The sequence below is a fragment of the Pagrus major genome, chromosome 6 (assembly GCF_040436345.1).
Source record: "Pagrus major chromosome 6, Pma_NU_1.0".
Classification (NCBI taxonomy): domain Eukaryota; kingdom Metazoa; phylum Chordata; class Actinopteri; order Spariformes; family Sparidae; genus Pagrus; species Pagrus major.
In genome coordinates this window covers 15,949,952-15,965,339 of record NC_133220.1, presented here as the reverse complement: position 1 = coordinate 15,965,339, position 15,388 = coordinate 15,949,952, and the positions used below count along the sequence as shown (strand labels likewise).

Sequence of the window (15,388 nt, the reverse complement as noted above, 5' to 3'; positions counted from 1 at the left end):
CCTTTTCTAGCTTCAAACAGTGTTCTGGCTCTGGCTCTGGCTTTGGCTCCGAGGCAGCATGCAATCTGCAAAGTAACTGGTAACTAAGGTTTAAAAGATGTAGTTAGTAAAAAGTGCAATATTTGCCTCCAAAATGTAGTGAACTGGAAGTATAAAATACTAGAAAATGTAAACACTAAAGTAAAGTGCAAGCACCTCAAAATTATACTTAAGTACAGTACTTAAGTAAATGTACTTAGTTATATTCCACCGCCGTCGGCCATCATTGGCCTATTACAGATACATCGATATCAGCATATATGGTGTCCTATATGTGCACAAACAGAACTTAATGCAGAAAAGATGCTCGCGGCATGAATGATTAAATTCCCAATAAAGTTAAGGGGTTTCTGTCCTCCAATTTTATTTTGGACAATAAAGTTTATTGTTACACTGTAAAATATCCTGCCTCCATTACGTTTGTGTGTTTGTACATAAGTATCAGCTTGTATATCAATATTGGTATCGGCATCGGCCCCCAAAATCCAATGTTGGCTTTAATAATACTTATTTTGAATGCAGGATATTGGAACATTTAATTATTTAAACTAAGGATCTGAAGAGAAGAAAATGGTCCAGTGCCCCTTAGGGGAAAATATTAAAACAACAAAGAAAACTCAAAAACAAAAATGTAATTGTCTTTACGTTATTTATGTTGCATAAATCACAGCAATGTCCCATAAAAAAGGGGGAAAAAAACCCAAAAAAGGTTTTCTGTCAAAATCTACTCCTACAATTAGACCATTGTGGCCTCTTTATTCTAATAAAATTATACAAAATGTACATAAATGCACTGTTTCTATAGAGTGTACATGAGCTTTTGTTTTTCATGATTATAGATTCATATTACATTATGGGTCAACTTATAGCTATACAGTATGTTTCATACTAGACCTTAGCTAGTTCATTCACAAACAATATTCGTTCACATACAAAGCAAATTTAAACTTTACATGACTCTTGATGATTGCTCTGATTCTGTCTGTGACTGTGGTTCCTCCTGAATTGGTGTTGGTGGAACGCCCTCCAGGAAGGTACAGAAGTGCTCTGCCTTATCGAGCTCAGGTTTTCTCAACAGCAGGTAGCATTTTGGGAAGTAGTAGGCTGCCACCAGTCCGAAGTTGCTTGCCAGGGTGAACGAAACATGGACAATAGACCTGTTTTTGTGACCCTGGCCAATGTAAATAGGAATAAAGGTCACCCAAATCACACAGTAGATCAGGGACGCAAAAGTGATGTCCCTTGCAAGGTTGTACTGATGAAGAGGCTTTACTGCCATGAAGGTGCACATGAATGATATCAGGGCCAGTGCACTGATGAAACCTTCCATTAGGGCAAATCCAGACAAGGGTTCCACTGGGCATGCAAGAAATTTTGTCACAAAGTCTATTTTCATGTTTGCCAGATATTTAGACAGCGAGGGCCCTTCCTGAACAAACCAGCCACAGATACCAGCCTGCACAACACAGCAGACCAGCACAAACAGCCAGATTCCAGGGCCTCTTAGTACATGCAGGTGAGAGGCAGCCGTCTTTGGGAACTCTGATATGTAGAATATCTGTTTGAAAAGAAGGGTTTGCAGCCTGATTACAATGTTCGCTCTACAATACAGTAAAGCATTTTACCTGTCATTCCTTACCTGTAGTGAGATGAATGCGATAATGGAGAGGGCCACTGTTTGGAAAATGGAGGTGAGGGGCAGCTGAAGACGACACACCCCATCCCCTGGCTGCCCCAGGAAGAGCAGCAGACTGAGGCAAGCTGCCATCAGACTGAGAAGAGCTACAAAACTCAGGACTCCCCCCGAGGCCTTTACCAGAAAGGTTCCTCTGTGTTTCAGGAACACAACACCCACGGACCCCTGACATACCACCACCAGCACCCCAGCCAGCGTCATTGCCAGAGCTTCAGGTGTATCCCAGGACAGAACGACAAAGGTGGGTGCAGTGCAATTAGTGCTGCGCTCTTCAGACCATTGACCCTCGGGGCAGTGTTTGCACTGAATATCCTCTATGAGTCAGAAAGCACAACAGGACATTTGGTTTGATTAACAAGCATATCGTCTAGAAAAAAGACTAACAAACCAGGACTATAAGTGACACTAGCCCTATTCAGACAGAGATTCTGCAATAGCGCCCCAACGAACACTCGCTTCTACACTGCCTTTGTATTTTCACACTGAACCAAGCAGTGCCGGAATTAAGCATTTTATTCATTCAGCATGGCAGCGTTGCGAAACCAAAATAGGCTTGACGGTACACATAATAACATTGAGATCTGTGGGGTTTTTTTGCACGTTTCCACATGTAAATCTAAAACTGTCTAAGCAAACTGTTTACAATCATATGAATGCTGTTGTGTTGTGATTGAGATTTTGACTCACCATGCATTGTGGAAAGTGACAAAGAGAAGTTTTTTGCTCTAAATTACATGACATAATCGCCACCAGTAAATAGCGGACCCTGTCTGGCACTGGAGAGGGATGCTGTTTTCCAGGGGGAAGTTTACCAAAGGCTCAGTTAAGAGAGCTGACCGGGTCATGGTGACTATTCCTCATTAAATTTAGTGTTTTTTCTAGATAAGTTGCCAAAGATAGTAGCTACAACAACTTAATAGTGGAAGGCGGCGAAGACATTGTGAGTTAAGTTTTTGCTCAAAATCATGTCACATGATGACCTCCAGTCACAAGCAGGAGCTGCCTGGCTCTTGCTGCTGGGGACAAATTTTTCAGGCGGAAGTGTGACAAAGAGTCGGTAGAGAGGGTGACAGCGACTTTTCCATATATAAAATCAGAATTTTTAATGATGTGTCTGTAAATGAGCTTTAGTAAGTACCGGTAGGCAGATTTTGTTACCTTTGGACAGAGCCAGGCTAGCTGTTTCCCCCTGTTTCCACTCTTTATGCTAAGCTAAGCTATCCGGTTGTTGGCTGCAGCTTTATATTTATTGTACACACACACACATCAATCTTCTCATGTAATTCTCGGAAAAGAAAGCAAATGAGTTTATTTCCCAAAATGTGGAACTACTTCTTGTATTAGAGAGAGATATGGACAACCGCATTACCTTTATTTGCCTGGTAAGTGCCGGCCAAACAGTCAATACAATCAAAACAACAGGAATGGAAGCCTTTGACTCTGCGGACCTGGCCTGGATCGCAATCTGATGAACAGGTGGACTGAGGAGCCTGCAAAAGGATTGTTATGGTAAAAAATGTATCACTTCAGTTACTCAAACTGGATTATGATTAGGTGGATTTTAATCACAAATCTTTTAAACTGTACAGTATATGTTTAAAGGTTTATATCAATTTTCTAGTAAATTGCTGAAATTACCTCTGAGTTTCCCGTGTGCCATTTGAACAGAGACTTGTTGATGTCCAGATTTTGTTCGTAGCTTCCAATCTCAATGAATTCTACAGCCGAGCCAGTCCAGTTCCACTCAACCAAATTGTATCCTATGTTTGGGTTGCCATCACTGTCAAATACTAAGCGTGTGCCGTTCATGTCTACAGATGTATTCCTTAAAGTCTCCAACAGCTGTAAAATAAAGTTTAATTAATTTTTTAAAGTCAGTGTTGTTAAAAAATTCTGCAATCAGCTATAAAACAGACAAAAACATCACCTTCCAGGGATAGATTTTAGTGTCAGGTCCTCGCTCACAGGCAGTTGCACTGCATCCCAGCAGGTTGTGCAGTGCCTGTGCCACGCTGTAGATGGCAGCATACACACTGAAAGCTGTGCGCTGCAGCACAGGCTGTTCCACCAAGGTAATGTTGGCAGGTGAGAAGTTCCAGCATTGTGGGCAGGGATTGAGAGGATCTGGTGGTGGTGGTGACCTGTCCTCACTCAGTTTAACGAAGAGCTCCCGTGTGTATGCAGTGAACATATCCAGGGTCTGCATCCTGTCAGTAAATCCAATGATTGTGCCGACTTTTTGGATATCGGGGAGAGAAGTCATTTGACTATGGATGGCCCAACTTGTGCTGGCAATCCACACACCCGTTACATTCCTCCTGATAATCTGGGGGAGATTGGATTAATGACTGAATTGAATATAATGTATCCACCTACAAGATGTAATACTTGTTTAAAATGCTTCACTAACCTCTTTAAAAAAGACAGAAGCTGGATCTGGGAGAGAAAAGACCACTACCACTCCGACTTTGGTTGCTATTATATTGTCGATGATGGTTTTGACAGCTGGTGCAGGGTCAGTGTATATTGGGATCAGCCCCTGATAGGCCACGCAGACTGAGTTATTTGAGGCTACTTTGGAGAATTCCTGCACACCTCGTTGTCCGTACTCCTCTTCACTGCCCACCACCGCCACCCAGTTCCATTTAAACTCATTCAGCAGGCGCACCATGACTTCCACCTGCCATTTGTCACTTGGCACCGTGCGGAAGAATGACGGGTAGAGGAGCTTGTCACTGAATTTGTCACTGGTGGCGCCATAGCTAATCTGAAGTGAGAAGATTATTAAGATTATTAATATTATACCAATTCTGAATTTTACCACACTGATGTTACCCAGGCCTGCCCATTATTGACAGATCTTTTTGAGAGATTAGCTCAGGAAGAAGACACAAAGAAGATTGTGTTTACTGCGTTGCACTACCTATGTATATCCTTTTCAGGTAATAGAAAGGCAGAGTGCAGTATTTGCATTTTTAGGGTAACAGGCCAAATATTTGGTCATAATTTTTCCGAAATGAAAATAATTTAAAGAATATATATATTAATAAGAACATTACCACTTTTGTATTCATATTCATTTGGCTTTACAGTCAAAACACTTTGAAGCCATTTTTCTCAGTCTCATATTTCGCATAGTTACTGCAGTTAGCCTTTGTAGGGTTTCTGATGTTTGGAAGCAGTGTTTTTTTTTTTGATAAAATAATCTAAAAATGCACTACTTTGGCTCTGATGCAGGATGCAATCTGCAAAGTAACTTGTAATTAAATTTATCAAAGGTGGAGTAAAAGTTGAGTATTTGCCTCCAAAATGTAGTGGAGTGGAAGTATATAGTAATAGAAAATGAAAATACTGAAAGGGGTTTTGTGGAACTGGAGGCCGGTCTTAGTTTATGTTAGCGGACTTCAATTCTAATCTAATGTTAGCTACTGTTGTTCTCTGTTAGCGGAGAGGCACTCGAGAACGTGCATAAAGTCTCATCCTTTGGACTGTTGCAGAAAATCCGACTGGACTCCTTCACAAACTGTCCACATTCCAGCAGCAGTAAACTTGCATAGGCAACTGAGAGAGACGGGAAAGGTCTCGTTTTTTTTTTACGTCAAGTTACAATTCACTCTCATATCTTCAATAAAAAATCATTAATGCATGTAAATTGTTAAAAATTGATAAATAGAGCCCCTTTAAGTAAAGAACAGGTACTTCAAAATTGTACTAACCAGTACAGTACTTGCACTCAACCTACATTCCATCACTGCATACGGCCACAGGTTGCAGGATACTTCAAGTGGGCAGCTGTTTTCTATGTAATTATATTGTAAAAAAAAGCCCAAACATTTTAGGATTGACAATAATGAAGAACAAATGAATGTTTTACTGTATTACATCTTGCTTTGTGAGACAGCTCACTTGCCTTCTTCCATGTTGTTCTATGTGTTTAATATTTAGCTTGAATTTTATAATTTCTTTAAAAATTAGGAATATTTCTTGAGGAACAAAACTGTCAAATCAACCCAAAACGAGAATGCATGTGAACATATGATGAGACATAATTTTAACCAAACCTGTGGCATCAGAAAGAATCCCATGAGTTTTCCTATGACTGACACCATTTCCGAGCTATAAGGCCCGATCACGGCTGATATGCTGGTCTCATAGTTGGTGTAATTACACTCCACAGATAGCACATTGTCAGACTTTGCAGTGAGGAAAGAGATAGCCGGCTTCACAATGACGGCAGATTGTCTGCATGTGTCATAGATTTCGTAACCCAACTTGAGGCCAGGGAGCAGAATTTGGTTTGCGTTGATCTCATCCACTGCATATTTCATTACTAGAGCGAGGCCCAGTCCATACTCATTTATACTGTGGGACCACGGGCAGAAAAAAACAAAATGGAGGCCTTGTTAGTCAAGTTAAGCACACATTTCAGTGCAGAATATAAGAGAAGTGGGTCATTATTTCCCCTAAAATACTATATTTCATAACCCATTACCTTTCACAGCTGATGTTATCAGGCTCCCTCCTCTGGCTGAGGTTGCTGGTGAGCTGGTTAATGGGAAAGAGCCCTCCGAGCATAATGTCTCCAGACAAATTGAAGAGATTGGTCGAAATATTTTGGAACCATTCGGGTGAACTCGCACTGTAGCTCAGTCCAAAAGCCCAGCACAAAACCAGCAGAACGGCTGGTGCAGCCATGCTGTGGATTAGCCAGAGATGGAGGCTGGAGTGCATGTGTGTCAGTACATCAGGAGATTTTGTTGTATGCAAACTCGCTCGAAAGCCCCACGGCGGATTGGTGCAAATGGCCCCACCTCTATCCCGGCCACCTGAAGGTGTAATTCCAAGTAACTGCAAATCATGTGAAATGGTCCTTTAAATAATAACCTATATTTACATGTGTGGTACAAATGGACATGAAATGAAAGATCAGCACCCCATAACATTTATAATCAACATATTCTTTAACTTTTAGAATTAAAAAAAGACAATCGCTGTAGTATTATTGGCACTTTAATTTTGATTTTGTCTAAAATGACAGAACCTTAAATCTGAAAGAAAGGCTGTGAATGGTGGCATCTTATTTGTTGGCGCTGCATTTAAGAAGGAAAGACTCACTGTGCGTTTGTGTGTGTATCTGTTTGTGTGTTGTGCAGGAGGGTTTCATCCATCCGGAGCATTTTCCTGACATTTGCTTGTGGTTTGCTCTTTGATTCTCTTTGGTGTAACTATCTGTCAGGAGATGAGCCCATAAGCACACTAAACTCCTTTCTGCCCATGACCCTGAGTTGTTATCACAACAAAACCTCACAAGTATCACTTTGCAAATATTTAGTTTCTGTGTGTGGCTTATCATGTCATTTTAGTCTATATTATATATTTATACTACACTAATCCTGTTACTGCAAACAGTGTGCAGTTATGAAACAAACTGCAGTAAGTTCAAACTGGACACTTCTAATGCTCATAATGCGACATGCTTTTATTCTATGTTGTCATTTTCGCATCGTGTTTTGCATTCACCTCAGTGTTGGTTTTGCATTTTCATTTCCATGCAAAACCATCGCTGGGTGTTTGTCATCCATACAAGCAAATTGAAACATTCCCTCCCGAGATATTTTCATAAGCCTACAGCAGACTTAACTTCTTTTGAATAGTATTTTCTAAATCAAACATTGAGCAAACCTTAATTTTGCCCAATTAGCGTGATTGTACAACTAGAAAGGGACAATAGCTAAGCTTGACTGAAGGCGGAGAAATTACATTGACAGGCTGTCATTGTAAGAGCCTCCTGTTCACCTGACGTGCACCAGTGTCGGTGGAAACTTGAGCTCCCAGACAAAACCAGTGTAATTTCAGACGTGAAAACACCAGTTGGAAAACAATTGCCTTCTATCCACCTTTGCAGACAACATTTCTATCTAGTTGCCCTAAGAATGAGATAAAATGATGATGGTATTTACTAAGTTTTTTTCAAATAATTTTTAATGTTTCCCTAAATTGATTTCTTTTAAATTAACACACAGAATAATTACCACCATTACAGTTAACCCTGCTCACTTCTGTTTTAGTCATTGAAATTACATAATTTCTTGCCTTAAGGGTCAAGGTTTTAAGACATGTACAGTATACTTTAATCAAATGTTTCTACTGTAAGCCCTTATCATTATTTGCAAGATAGTATGACACATAAAATACTGATGATTTGGGTGTCCCAGGTCGTCAGATAGTGAGACTTTAGGTCTGTGGCCGGCTTGACCCACCAACCCAAAGAATCAGGATTTGACAACCTAAGAAACCCAAAAATTTCACGACATGACCCACATAAGCAAATGAAATCAACAGCAAGAAGATTGACTATTTCTGTGTAGTTATTATAGTTATTCTTAATGCCTAATGCTGGCATTATTTTATGGTGGAGTGCTGAGAATAAATTGAGTTGCTCTGTAGTCAAGTTTCTTGTAGTGGCTTTACATAACATGTGATGTTGCACTCCATTACCTGTCTTTTTTGTGAAGTATTTTGTCTGGAAAGTCATGAAAATTGTTTTGTAACAGGCAAAAATTCTCCTTGTGGCATGAGATTATTTCACCTTTGTTAAATACACATCTTCTTTGACAATAGTCTTTTTAGATTTATTTGGAATCTGCAAAGGGAACAAGGCAGACCTGTCTCTCTAACAAACCTTGTTTTGCCGTGACTGGAGGCAGCATTTGGCACAAAGCATATTTGCATATTAGACTAAAGTAAGACTTTAACAGGGAGTAAGCATTAGCAAAACAAAGCCAATCAATTCTAGAGCACATGTTACAGACTGGAGTATAGACAGAAAATATTAAACTACTTAAAGCAACATTATGTAGAAATAGGCATTTTGTGCAAATTTTTATTTTATATATTTTTTTTAATATTATATCTCATAGAACAACACAGAATGTCGAGTTTCCTCCTAAACGTGAACTTTTCTGTACTCGCATTATCATGTTTTTCATGTTATCTTTTGTGGTGAACAAGCCTGATGTGATGACATATCAGTTACAGGAAGGGTTTGTTCAGGGACATAAAGGAGGTATTCTGCTGGCTATCTTGTTAGTCATCTTGACGTAAGAAGGCCGGTGATGAAACTCAATGTTTCTCTTTAGCACAGCCTGTCTGATCGTTCCACCTACGGTTCATTCTTCTTCCACAAGACCGTATTCAAGGCTTTATCCTCTCTGTGAATAGTCAGAATCACCTTTATTTGCAGAAACATTTAAAATTGCACGCATTTAATTACACGTCTCTGACTGGATCTTGTGCGTGATTAGTGTGGGCTCAGTGCTGCTGAACCGCTCCTGTGTGCAGACAGTGGCTTCAGATTAACATCTTATTTATGTTTGTGCAGCTCTCTTTCTCAAGCGTGAACTCACCTTTTGTGTGTTGTGGCGATGGATAACTTTCATTTATGATCTGGGCAAGCGTCACACGCATGCAAACACGTTTTCTGTTTGGTTTCCAGGTATTAAATACTTTCTCAGCAGCCTGATGACACACTTAACTGGCAGATGGAAAATCACTATCATTGCTGCACTGGAGTGCTTGATGGTCATAAAAGTAACCCGTCTCATGGGTGTTCAGAACAGCTTAGATTAGAACTGGTAGATGTAGCTTTTTTAAGAGGATACATGCAGGTTTTTCCCCATTAAGGAGTTTTATGGGATGTTTTAATGCACACAAATTGATGTCAAGTGTGTTGTATGCTGCACAGATTGTAAAGCCCTTTGAGGCAAATTTGAGCTGCAAATAATGATTATTTTCATTATTGACTAATCCGCCAATAATTTGGTCCATTAATCAATCTAAAGAGTAATATAATTGATGTAGGATTGCACTTCTATAACATTGTTGGACTCACAATGGCCAGAACGGTGATATGTGTTGTTTTGGGAGTCGCTGGGAGTTGCCATTTTGATGTGAGGATGTGTTGTCATTGCAGCAGTATCAGAAATATTGACTGTTTATTCAAACCTGTAACCAGCAAATGCATTGCAAAAATGTTCTTGCCTTCAGCTCCAACCAACATATGTACTCCCCAAGACCTGAAAACCTAGTCCAAGATCAAGATGACTTTTTCGAATGTCTTTTTTTGTCTGAACAACAGTCCAAATATCTAAAGAAAAGTATAGGAAAAATATTTTGATAATTTACTACAATGTAAGGTCAAGAAGAAGCATCAAATTTGTGGCATGTTACGCTTGTAATGCAGCTCTCACATAAATAAAATGTTAATGTTTTTACATAATTGACTCTTTTAAAGCTGTTTCACACCAACTCTGTCTGCTGCAATACTGTAAAGTTCATGTAAGTTTTATTGCCCTCGTGCAGAAACTCTACTTCTTTCTGAGCGTGGACATTTACATAGCTCAGCCACTAGATGTCAGATGTGTGTATTTTATCATCTTCACTTATGGGGACTTGCACTGTGCCTTGCCTGTAGGCTATTTGAAATCTGGCACTTTACTTGTACATACAGAAAGGGAATATTTATGTTATGAGGAGCTAGAGGCCTGAGGTTAGAAATCTCAGAACGGGACATATTGTCTTGATGGTGATGGAGCGAAGGTGGAGCTTCCTGCAGCTGTGTGGGCAGCAGGTACATTGTGTAGCGCAGGCCTGTTTGAACAACTGATAACAGAGGGGAGTCAACCTACAGAAATCCTGAAATGATTTTCTTGGTCCTAATGTTTTGTTTCACTCTGAATCTGAAGAAACATGTTTTTGTCCTGTCAGCCTGTCTGTAGATTTCCATGGGTTGGCCTTGTGACCTGCAAAGGAGGGAACACTGTTGCACAACACCTCTCATATTGAGAAAACATAGACGTTTTTGCATAAAGGGAACATCAAACATGCATCCTGATGTGAAGGAATAGTTACTCTTGCACGTTAGGGTGCTTTGTGCCTTTGTGCCAGTGGTAATATGCTGTGGTTAGCAAACATAATAGGCCACTAGTGCCCCTGCTGTCAGTCCCAAATGGCCGTGACGGTTGCAAAACACAGTCTGGGCAATATTCCCTCCCAGGAATACCAACCTCTCTCCCTTGCTTCCTTTTGCCCTTCTTCCCTCACACTACTCCCCTCCGCTTTGCCTGCAGAGTGGATCAGCCTCGCTCTCTAATCTCCATCGCTGGCCTGAGAAACACAGGGCCCGTTGTTGACATGCTGGCCTCATACCCCACAGGGGCTGACAAATTATTAGCCAGCCTCTCTGTGCAGAGTGAGGCCAGCCAGCCAGCGAGTCCATGCAGCAGCCAGGCAGCAGAATACTAAGCTGTGCTGCTGGACATGAGACCATCTGTCTCGAGCAGCTCTGAGGCAACGATGCTGGAGTTAACGTGGGAACGACGAGATCCTGGTGTGTGCCGGCGGGGGTGGCTGGTCAGGGTTGAACCAGCGGTGGTGGTGTAACGTTGCTGAGTTTACAACATCGTGCAGAGGATCTTGTGTGTGTTATCACAGTCTGAACACGTGTGTTATGGAGGTGTTTTTACCTCACCTTGAAGGGTTAAATAAAGGATCCATCCTCCCCCCTTCCAGCAGTAAAACTTGTTCTTCTTCCTGTCTTTGGCCTGTGTGTGTGTGTGTGTGGCGCACAAGTGTGTTGCAACTTGTGTTTGTACATACATTCACATGTGCAGGGATATATAAACAATGGGATACATAATTGTGCATTGTTTCATTGTAGGTGCAGTCATTTGAATATCTTTGTTTAACATCTGCCTATGCTTGAACTTATCTGACTTCTCTGTGGAGGTTTATTTATGGCTACATTAAACAAAACAGTAAGGAAACTTTGATAAAACTTGACAAAAAAGCACCTACAAATTAACCCGATTCTTAGAACTAAGGTAGCACTGTCCAGGGACTGGAACAATGATGTTTGCACACTGGATTGACTAACGTGCAGGTCATGGGGAGAAAAAACCTATAATGTACAGTTCAAATCAGGGACAAGAGTGTTTGGCTCCATCTTTGCCAGCCTGCTCGCCCACAAACACTGCAGAGGCTGACTGACTCACAGCAGCCCTTGGGCACGAAGCTGGGTGAATTTTACAAGCTTGTTGAATAATCTGAGAGGGGAGGAGAAAAGTGTTTCACCTGTGCTGGTTAGTTATGAAATGAAATGACTGGCACAGTTGTCACGCAAAAAGTGGAGTCCCTATTTTAAGTGTTGGAAATGTTCGATGATTTATTCTGACTGCGAGGGCAGGAAGTTGGAGAGGGGAGGAGTGAGCGAAAGAGTGACAGAGGACCTTGAATTTCAGACATCACTAACGATTGATCAGTTATCTTTCACTCTGTGCAAATGATCCAGGTTGTCACAGCTGGGTAAACTGTTGTGACATACGGACTAATGAACTGGGGATTAGTACAATTCGTGTTGTACAACCAGTGCTGGACCTGCATTAAGCTAAAGTTGAATAAATACACTTACCACCACTGTAATAGCAAAGGAGGATGTTATGTGCTCATTTGTTTTCTTGCACATAACACAGGACATTATTTAGCGATCTGATGAATGAAGGAACATCACTCTGATCATTGTATACAAACATATTCAGACAATGGTGTTGCTTGGAAAAAAAAAACTACTTTTCAGTATCTCCAGTCTGTTTGTGAATTGCATCAGCCAGGATGTGTGTAACTGACCCGTTTTATTGATTGCACTCTCCGGATCTATGGATTTTAAATGGGCATGAGTAGCACAGCAGAAAGCACTTAATATCTGACTTTTATATCTGTCATGTTTGCCTGTGTGTGTGTGTGTGTGTGTGTGTGTGTGTGTGAGAGAGAGAGAGAGAGAGAGAGAGAGTGTGTGTGTGTGTGTGTGTTGAAATGTGTGCAGTCCTGCATGTGTTGGTGTCATGTTACATCCCAAAGCTAACTGATAGGTCTCATCTGTCGTCCTCCGGTCTGTGACTCATCAGACAAGTTATCTGTGATCTCTGAGTTAGTCTGCTCTCCTGCTGCGGTTTTTACCTCCTGGAACTGGTGATGTGAGCCAAGTAAAGATATAATTGAATCTACGCAGCAGTTAAAAACTGAAAAGGTGATGTAGTGTGATGAAGTTAAAGCGAGTGTAATTTATGTATCATATGACAATGTGAAAACAATGTGACAATGTGAAAGGGGTCCCTCGTAGTGATGAACCTGCAGAGAATTATCACCTTAAACTGTCACTCTGCTCATCCTTATGAAGCTTTATATTGAGTTTCACTGCTGTCATATCATAATTTTTCAGCAAACTACCTCAAATAAACCCACTCTACGCTACATTCCCAGCACCAAACAGCAGGAAGACAAAGTTACAGACAAGCTGGTGAACACAGAGGGATTTGTGTACCTATTTGTGTACCTATTTTTGCTGTAGCTGAAGCTTTTGAACCAAAAATGAATAAGTTTGGAACCCAAAGAGTTGGTTTCCAGCTGGAACCAAAAATAGCAGGTTAAACTTTTTTTTTTTCTTGACTTGAAGTGTGAACCAAAGTTCGCCTGTCCAGTCTGTTCTCACTTCTAAGGCGTCAAATACAGCAAGCTGGTCAGTGACGCTACGCTTCTACATTTGACATCTGTGGTGTGACTGAATGTAGTTTTTTTGAACCCCAAACAGATCTTTTCCTAAACGTAACCAAGTCGTTTTTGTGGCTAAACCTAACCAATATCACAACTTTGTCCAACAGTCCAGTGTCATAGTTTTGGTTTTTGGTTAGTTATTTCCTGTTTTAATTTGTAGTTATATCTTGTGTCTTGTGTGTTGTTTCCACTTCTCCCAAGCGGCCAGAACATCTGTTACTGCAGGTTACATTTATACTGAAATGTTATAATTTTAGTTTATCACAGCTGCACACAATAGAAAACATTAGAAACCTGAAAAAATGACAAACTGTGGCAAAATAAGTATTGCTGCCATATCAAATACAATGCTCACTGTGTGCACAACTAGCCAAGCATACTGTGAAATTCCCAATAAATAAGAAATTAAGTAAGTGCTGTTTCATGTGTGGCAGCCAAAAGCATCCCCAGTTCACGTGAGCAGCTTCAGGAGACGCTCCAGAGCGGGAGGCAAGACCACTCGCAACAATGACACACAGTGTTTTTAGATGATGGACTTCTCTTAAAAGTAAAGCTCCCCCCAATTTGAGCCTCATTTGAAGTGAGGTAGCCTGTTTGTGAGCAGCTGGAAAAACATCCTACGAGTGGGCGGCTGGATACGAACAGTAACAAATTGTTGTCGCTACGGGGTGAAACACTTGGAAGTTAGAGGAGCAGGGAGCAAAGCGAGCGCTGTGGAATTTTACCAGGTCAATCTTATGTAAGAGGCTGAGCTGACAGAGGACAGAGGCTAAGAGTCATACAGTCAGACAGACAGAGAGAGAGGAGAGAGAGTGAGAGGAGAGCTGCTAGAAAGACAGGCAGTAATCGAGGTTACACTGCGGGAGCGGAGGAGGGAAATGCTGTTTATGAGGAGAGACATGAAGTGGGATGAAAGCTGGCGATGTCTGGTGCCTGCAGCTCTGTCTTGTCCCGACTGCATGACTCTGCCTCCCTTAAGACCTCTAATTCAGTTTTCTCTTTGTCATTGTTGAACCTTTTCACTCTCCGTTTCCGTCCAACATGTGAGTCAGACTCTGAGGCTGTCAGTCATCGGATGATTTGATGTTGTTTTATTAAAAGGAGGTGCGTCTTTCCCTCTGACTCAATAATTACTTCCTTTTGAAGACAGACAGAGATCAGCATCTGCTATGAAGAACAGAGGAGGAGGAGGAGGAAGGGGTGAGCAGCAGGGGGGTTGCCTGTTTTTAGAAACATACCAGCTGCCACAGTCCAACCCTCAGGGTGTCTGTCCTCCTCAGCACAGGTTAGGAGCTGCCCCATGCAGCCACATGCACAGTCATTTCAGGTAACCTGAATCTGTTTCCAGTCATAGTCATTTTCATGCCTCAAACCACAAACATAGAGACCCATTTTCATATATTTCATAATTTCTAAGTGAGTGAAGTAGGGCATCTGCTTTAAGTCATGGGGGCTTGACCAACACATCCTCAAACATAAATGACTGAATAGGTCAATTGCCAGCAACTCCGAAAACGGCATATATCACTATTCCCAAAACAAGGTAACCGTTGCGGTGTACAAGCGATGGACATACCCGACCTTTGTCACATTTTGTTGAAGCTTAGGCAAGAGAACTACTTGGTTAGATTTAGGAACTAAAACTACTTAGGTTTAGGCACTTAAATTACTTGGTTAGGTTTGGGCAACAAAACTATTTGGTTAGGTTTAGGCACTAAAACTACCTAGTTAGGTTTAGGACCTTAAATTACTTGGTTAAGTTCAGCAACTAAAATATCTTGGTTATATTTAGGCACTTAAATTACTTGGTTAGGTTTGGGCAACAAAACTACTTGGTCAGGTTAAGGCACTAAAACTACTTGGTTAGGTTTAGGCACTTAAATTACTTGGTTAGGTTTGGGCAACAAAACTACTTGGTTAGGTTTAGGCAACAAAACTACTTGGTTAGGTTTAGGCACTAAAACTACCTTGTTAGGTTCAGTAAAACATTTTGATTTGGGTTACTTCTGTAACTTCAGTTACAAACTTACGCGACATAACCTAACT

General features: G+C 41.0%; 1 protein-coding gene across 1 annotated transcript; it reads right to left on the bottom strand.

Annotated features, from left to right (window-relative positions):
- Positions 1 to 988: 988 nt before the first annotated feature.
- tas1r3 (taste receptor, type 1, member 3) lies at positions 989 to 6,430 on the bottom strand. Its single transcript, XM_073467656.1, has 8 exons — positions 6,228 to 6,430; positions 5,797 to 6,097; positions 4,146 to 4,502; positions 3,663 to 4,061; positions 3,374 to 3,577; positions 3,105 to 3,225; positions 1,679 to 2,049; positions 989 to 1,597 (listed from the first exon to the last, which is right to left on the bottom strand). Exons 1-8 carry the CDS (start codon positions 6,428 to 6,430, stop codon positions 989 to 991), a joined length of 2,565 nt encoding a protein of 854 aa, XP_073323757.1.
- Between the last annotated feature and the right edge of the window lie 8,958 nt (positions 6,431 to 15,388).

Bases quoted from the DNA above. Each gene is read 5' to 3' on its own strand.
- tas1r3 (XM_073467656.1), bottom strand. From the start codon at position 6,430: ATGGCTGCACCAGCCGTTCTGCTGGTTTTGTGCTGGGCTTTTGGACTG. The intron at 6,098-6,227 runs GTAATGGGTTAT...GTGGTCCCACAG, and splicing joins GATAACATCAGCTGTGAAAG to TATAAATGAGTATGGACTGG. The intron at 4,062-4,145 runs GTTAGTGAAGCA...AATCTCCCCCAG, and splicing joins CTTCTGTCTTTTTTAAAGAG to ATTATCAGGAGGAATGTAAC.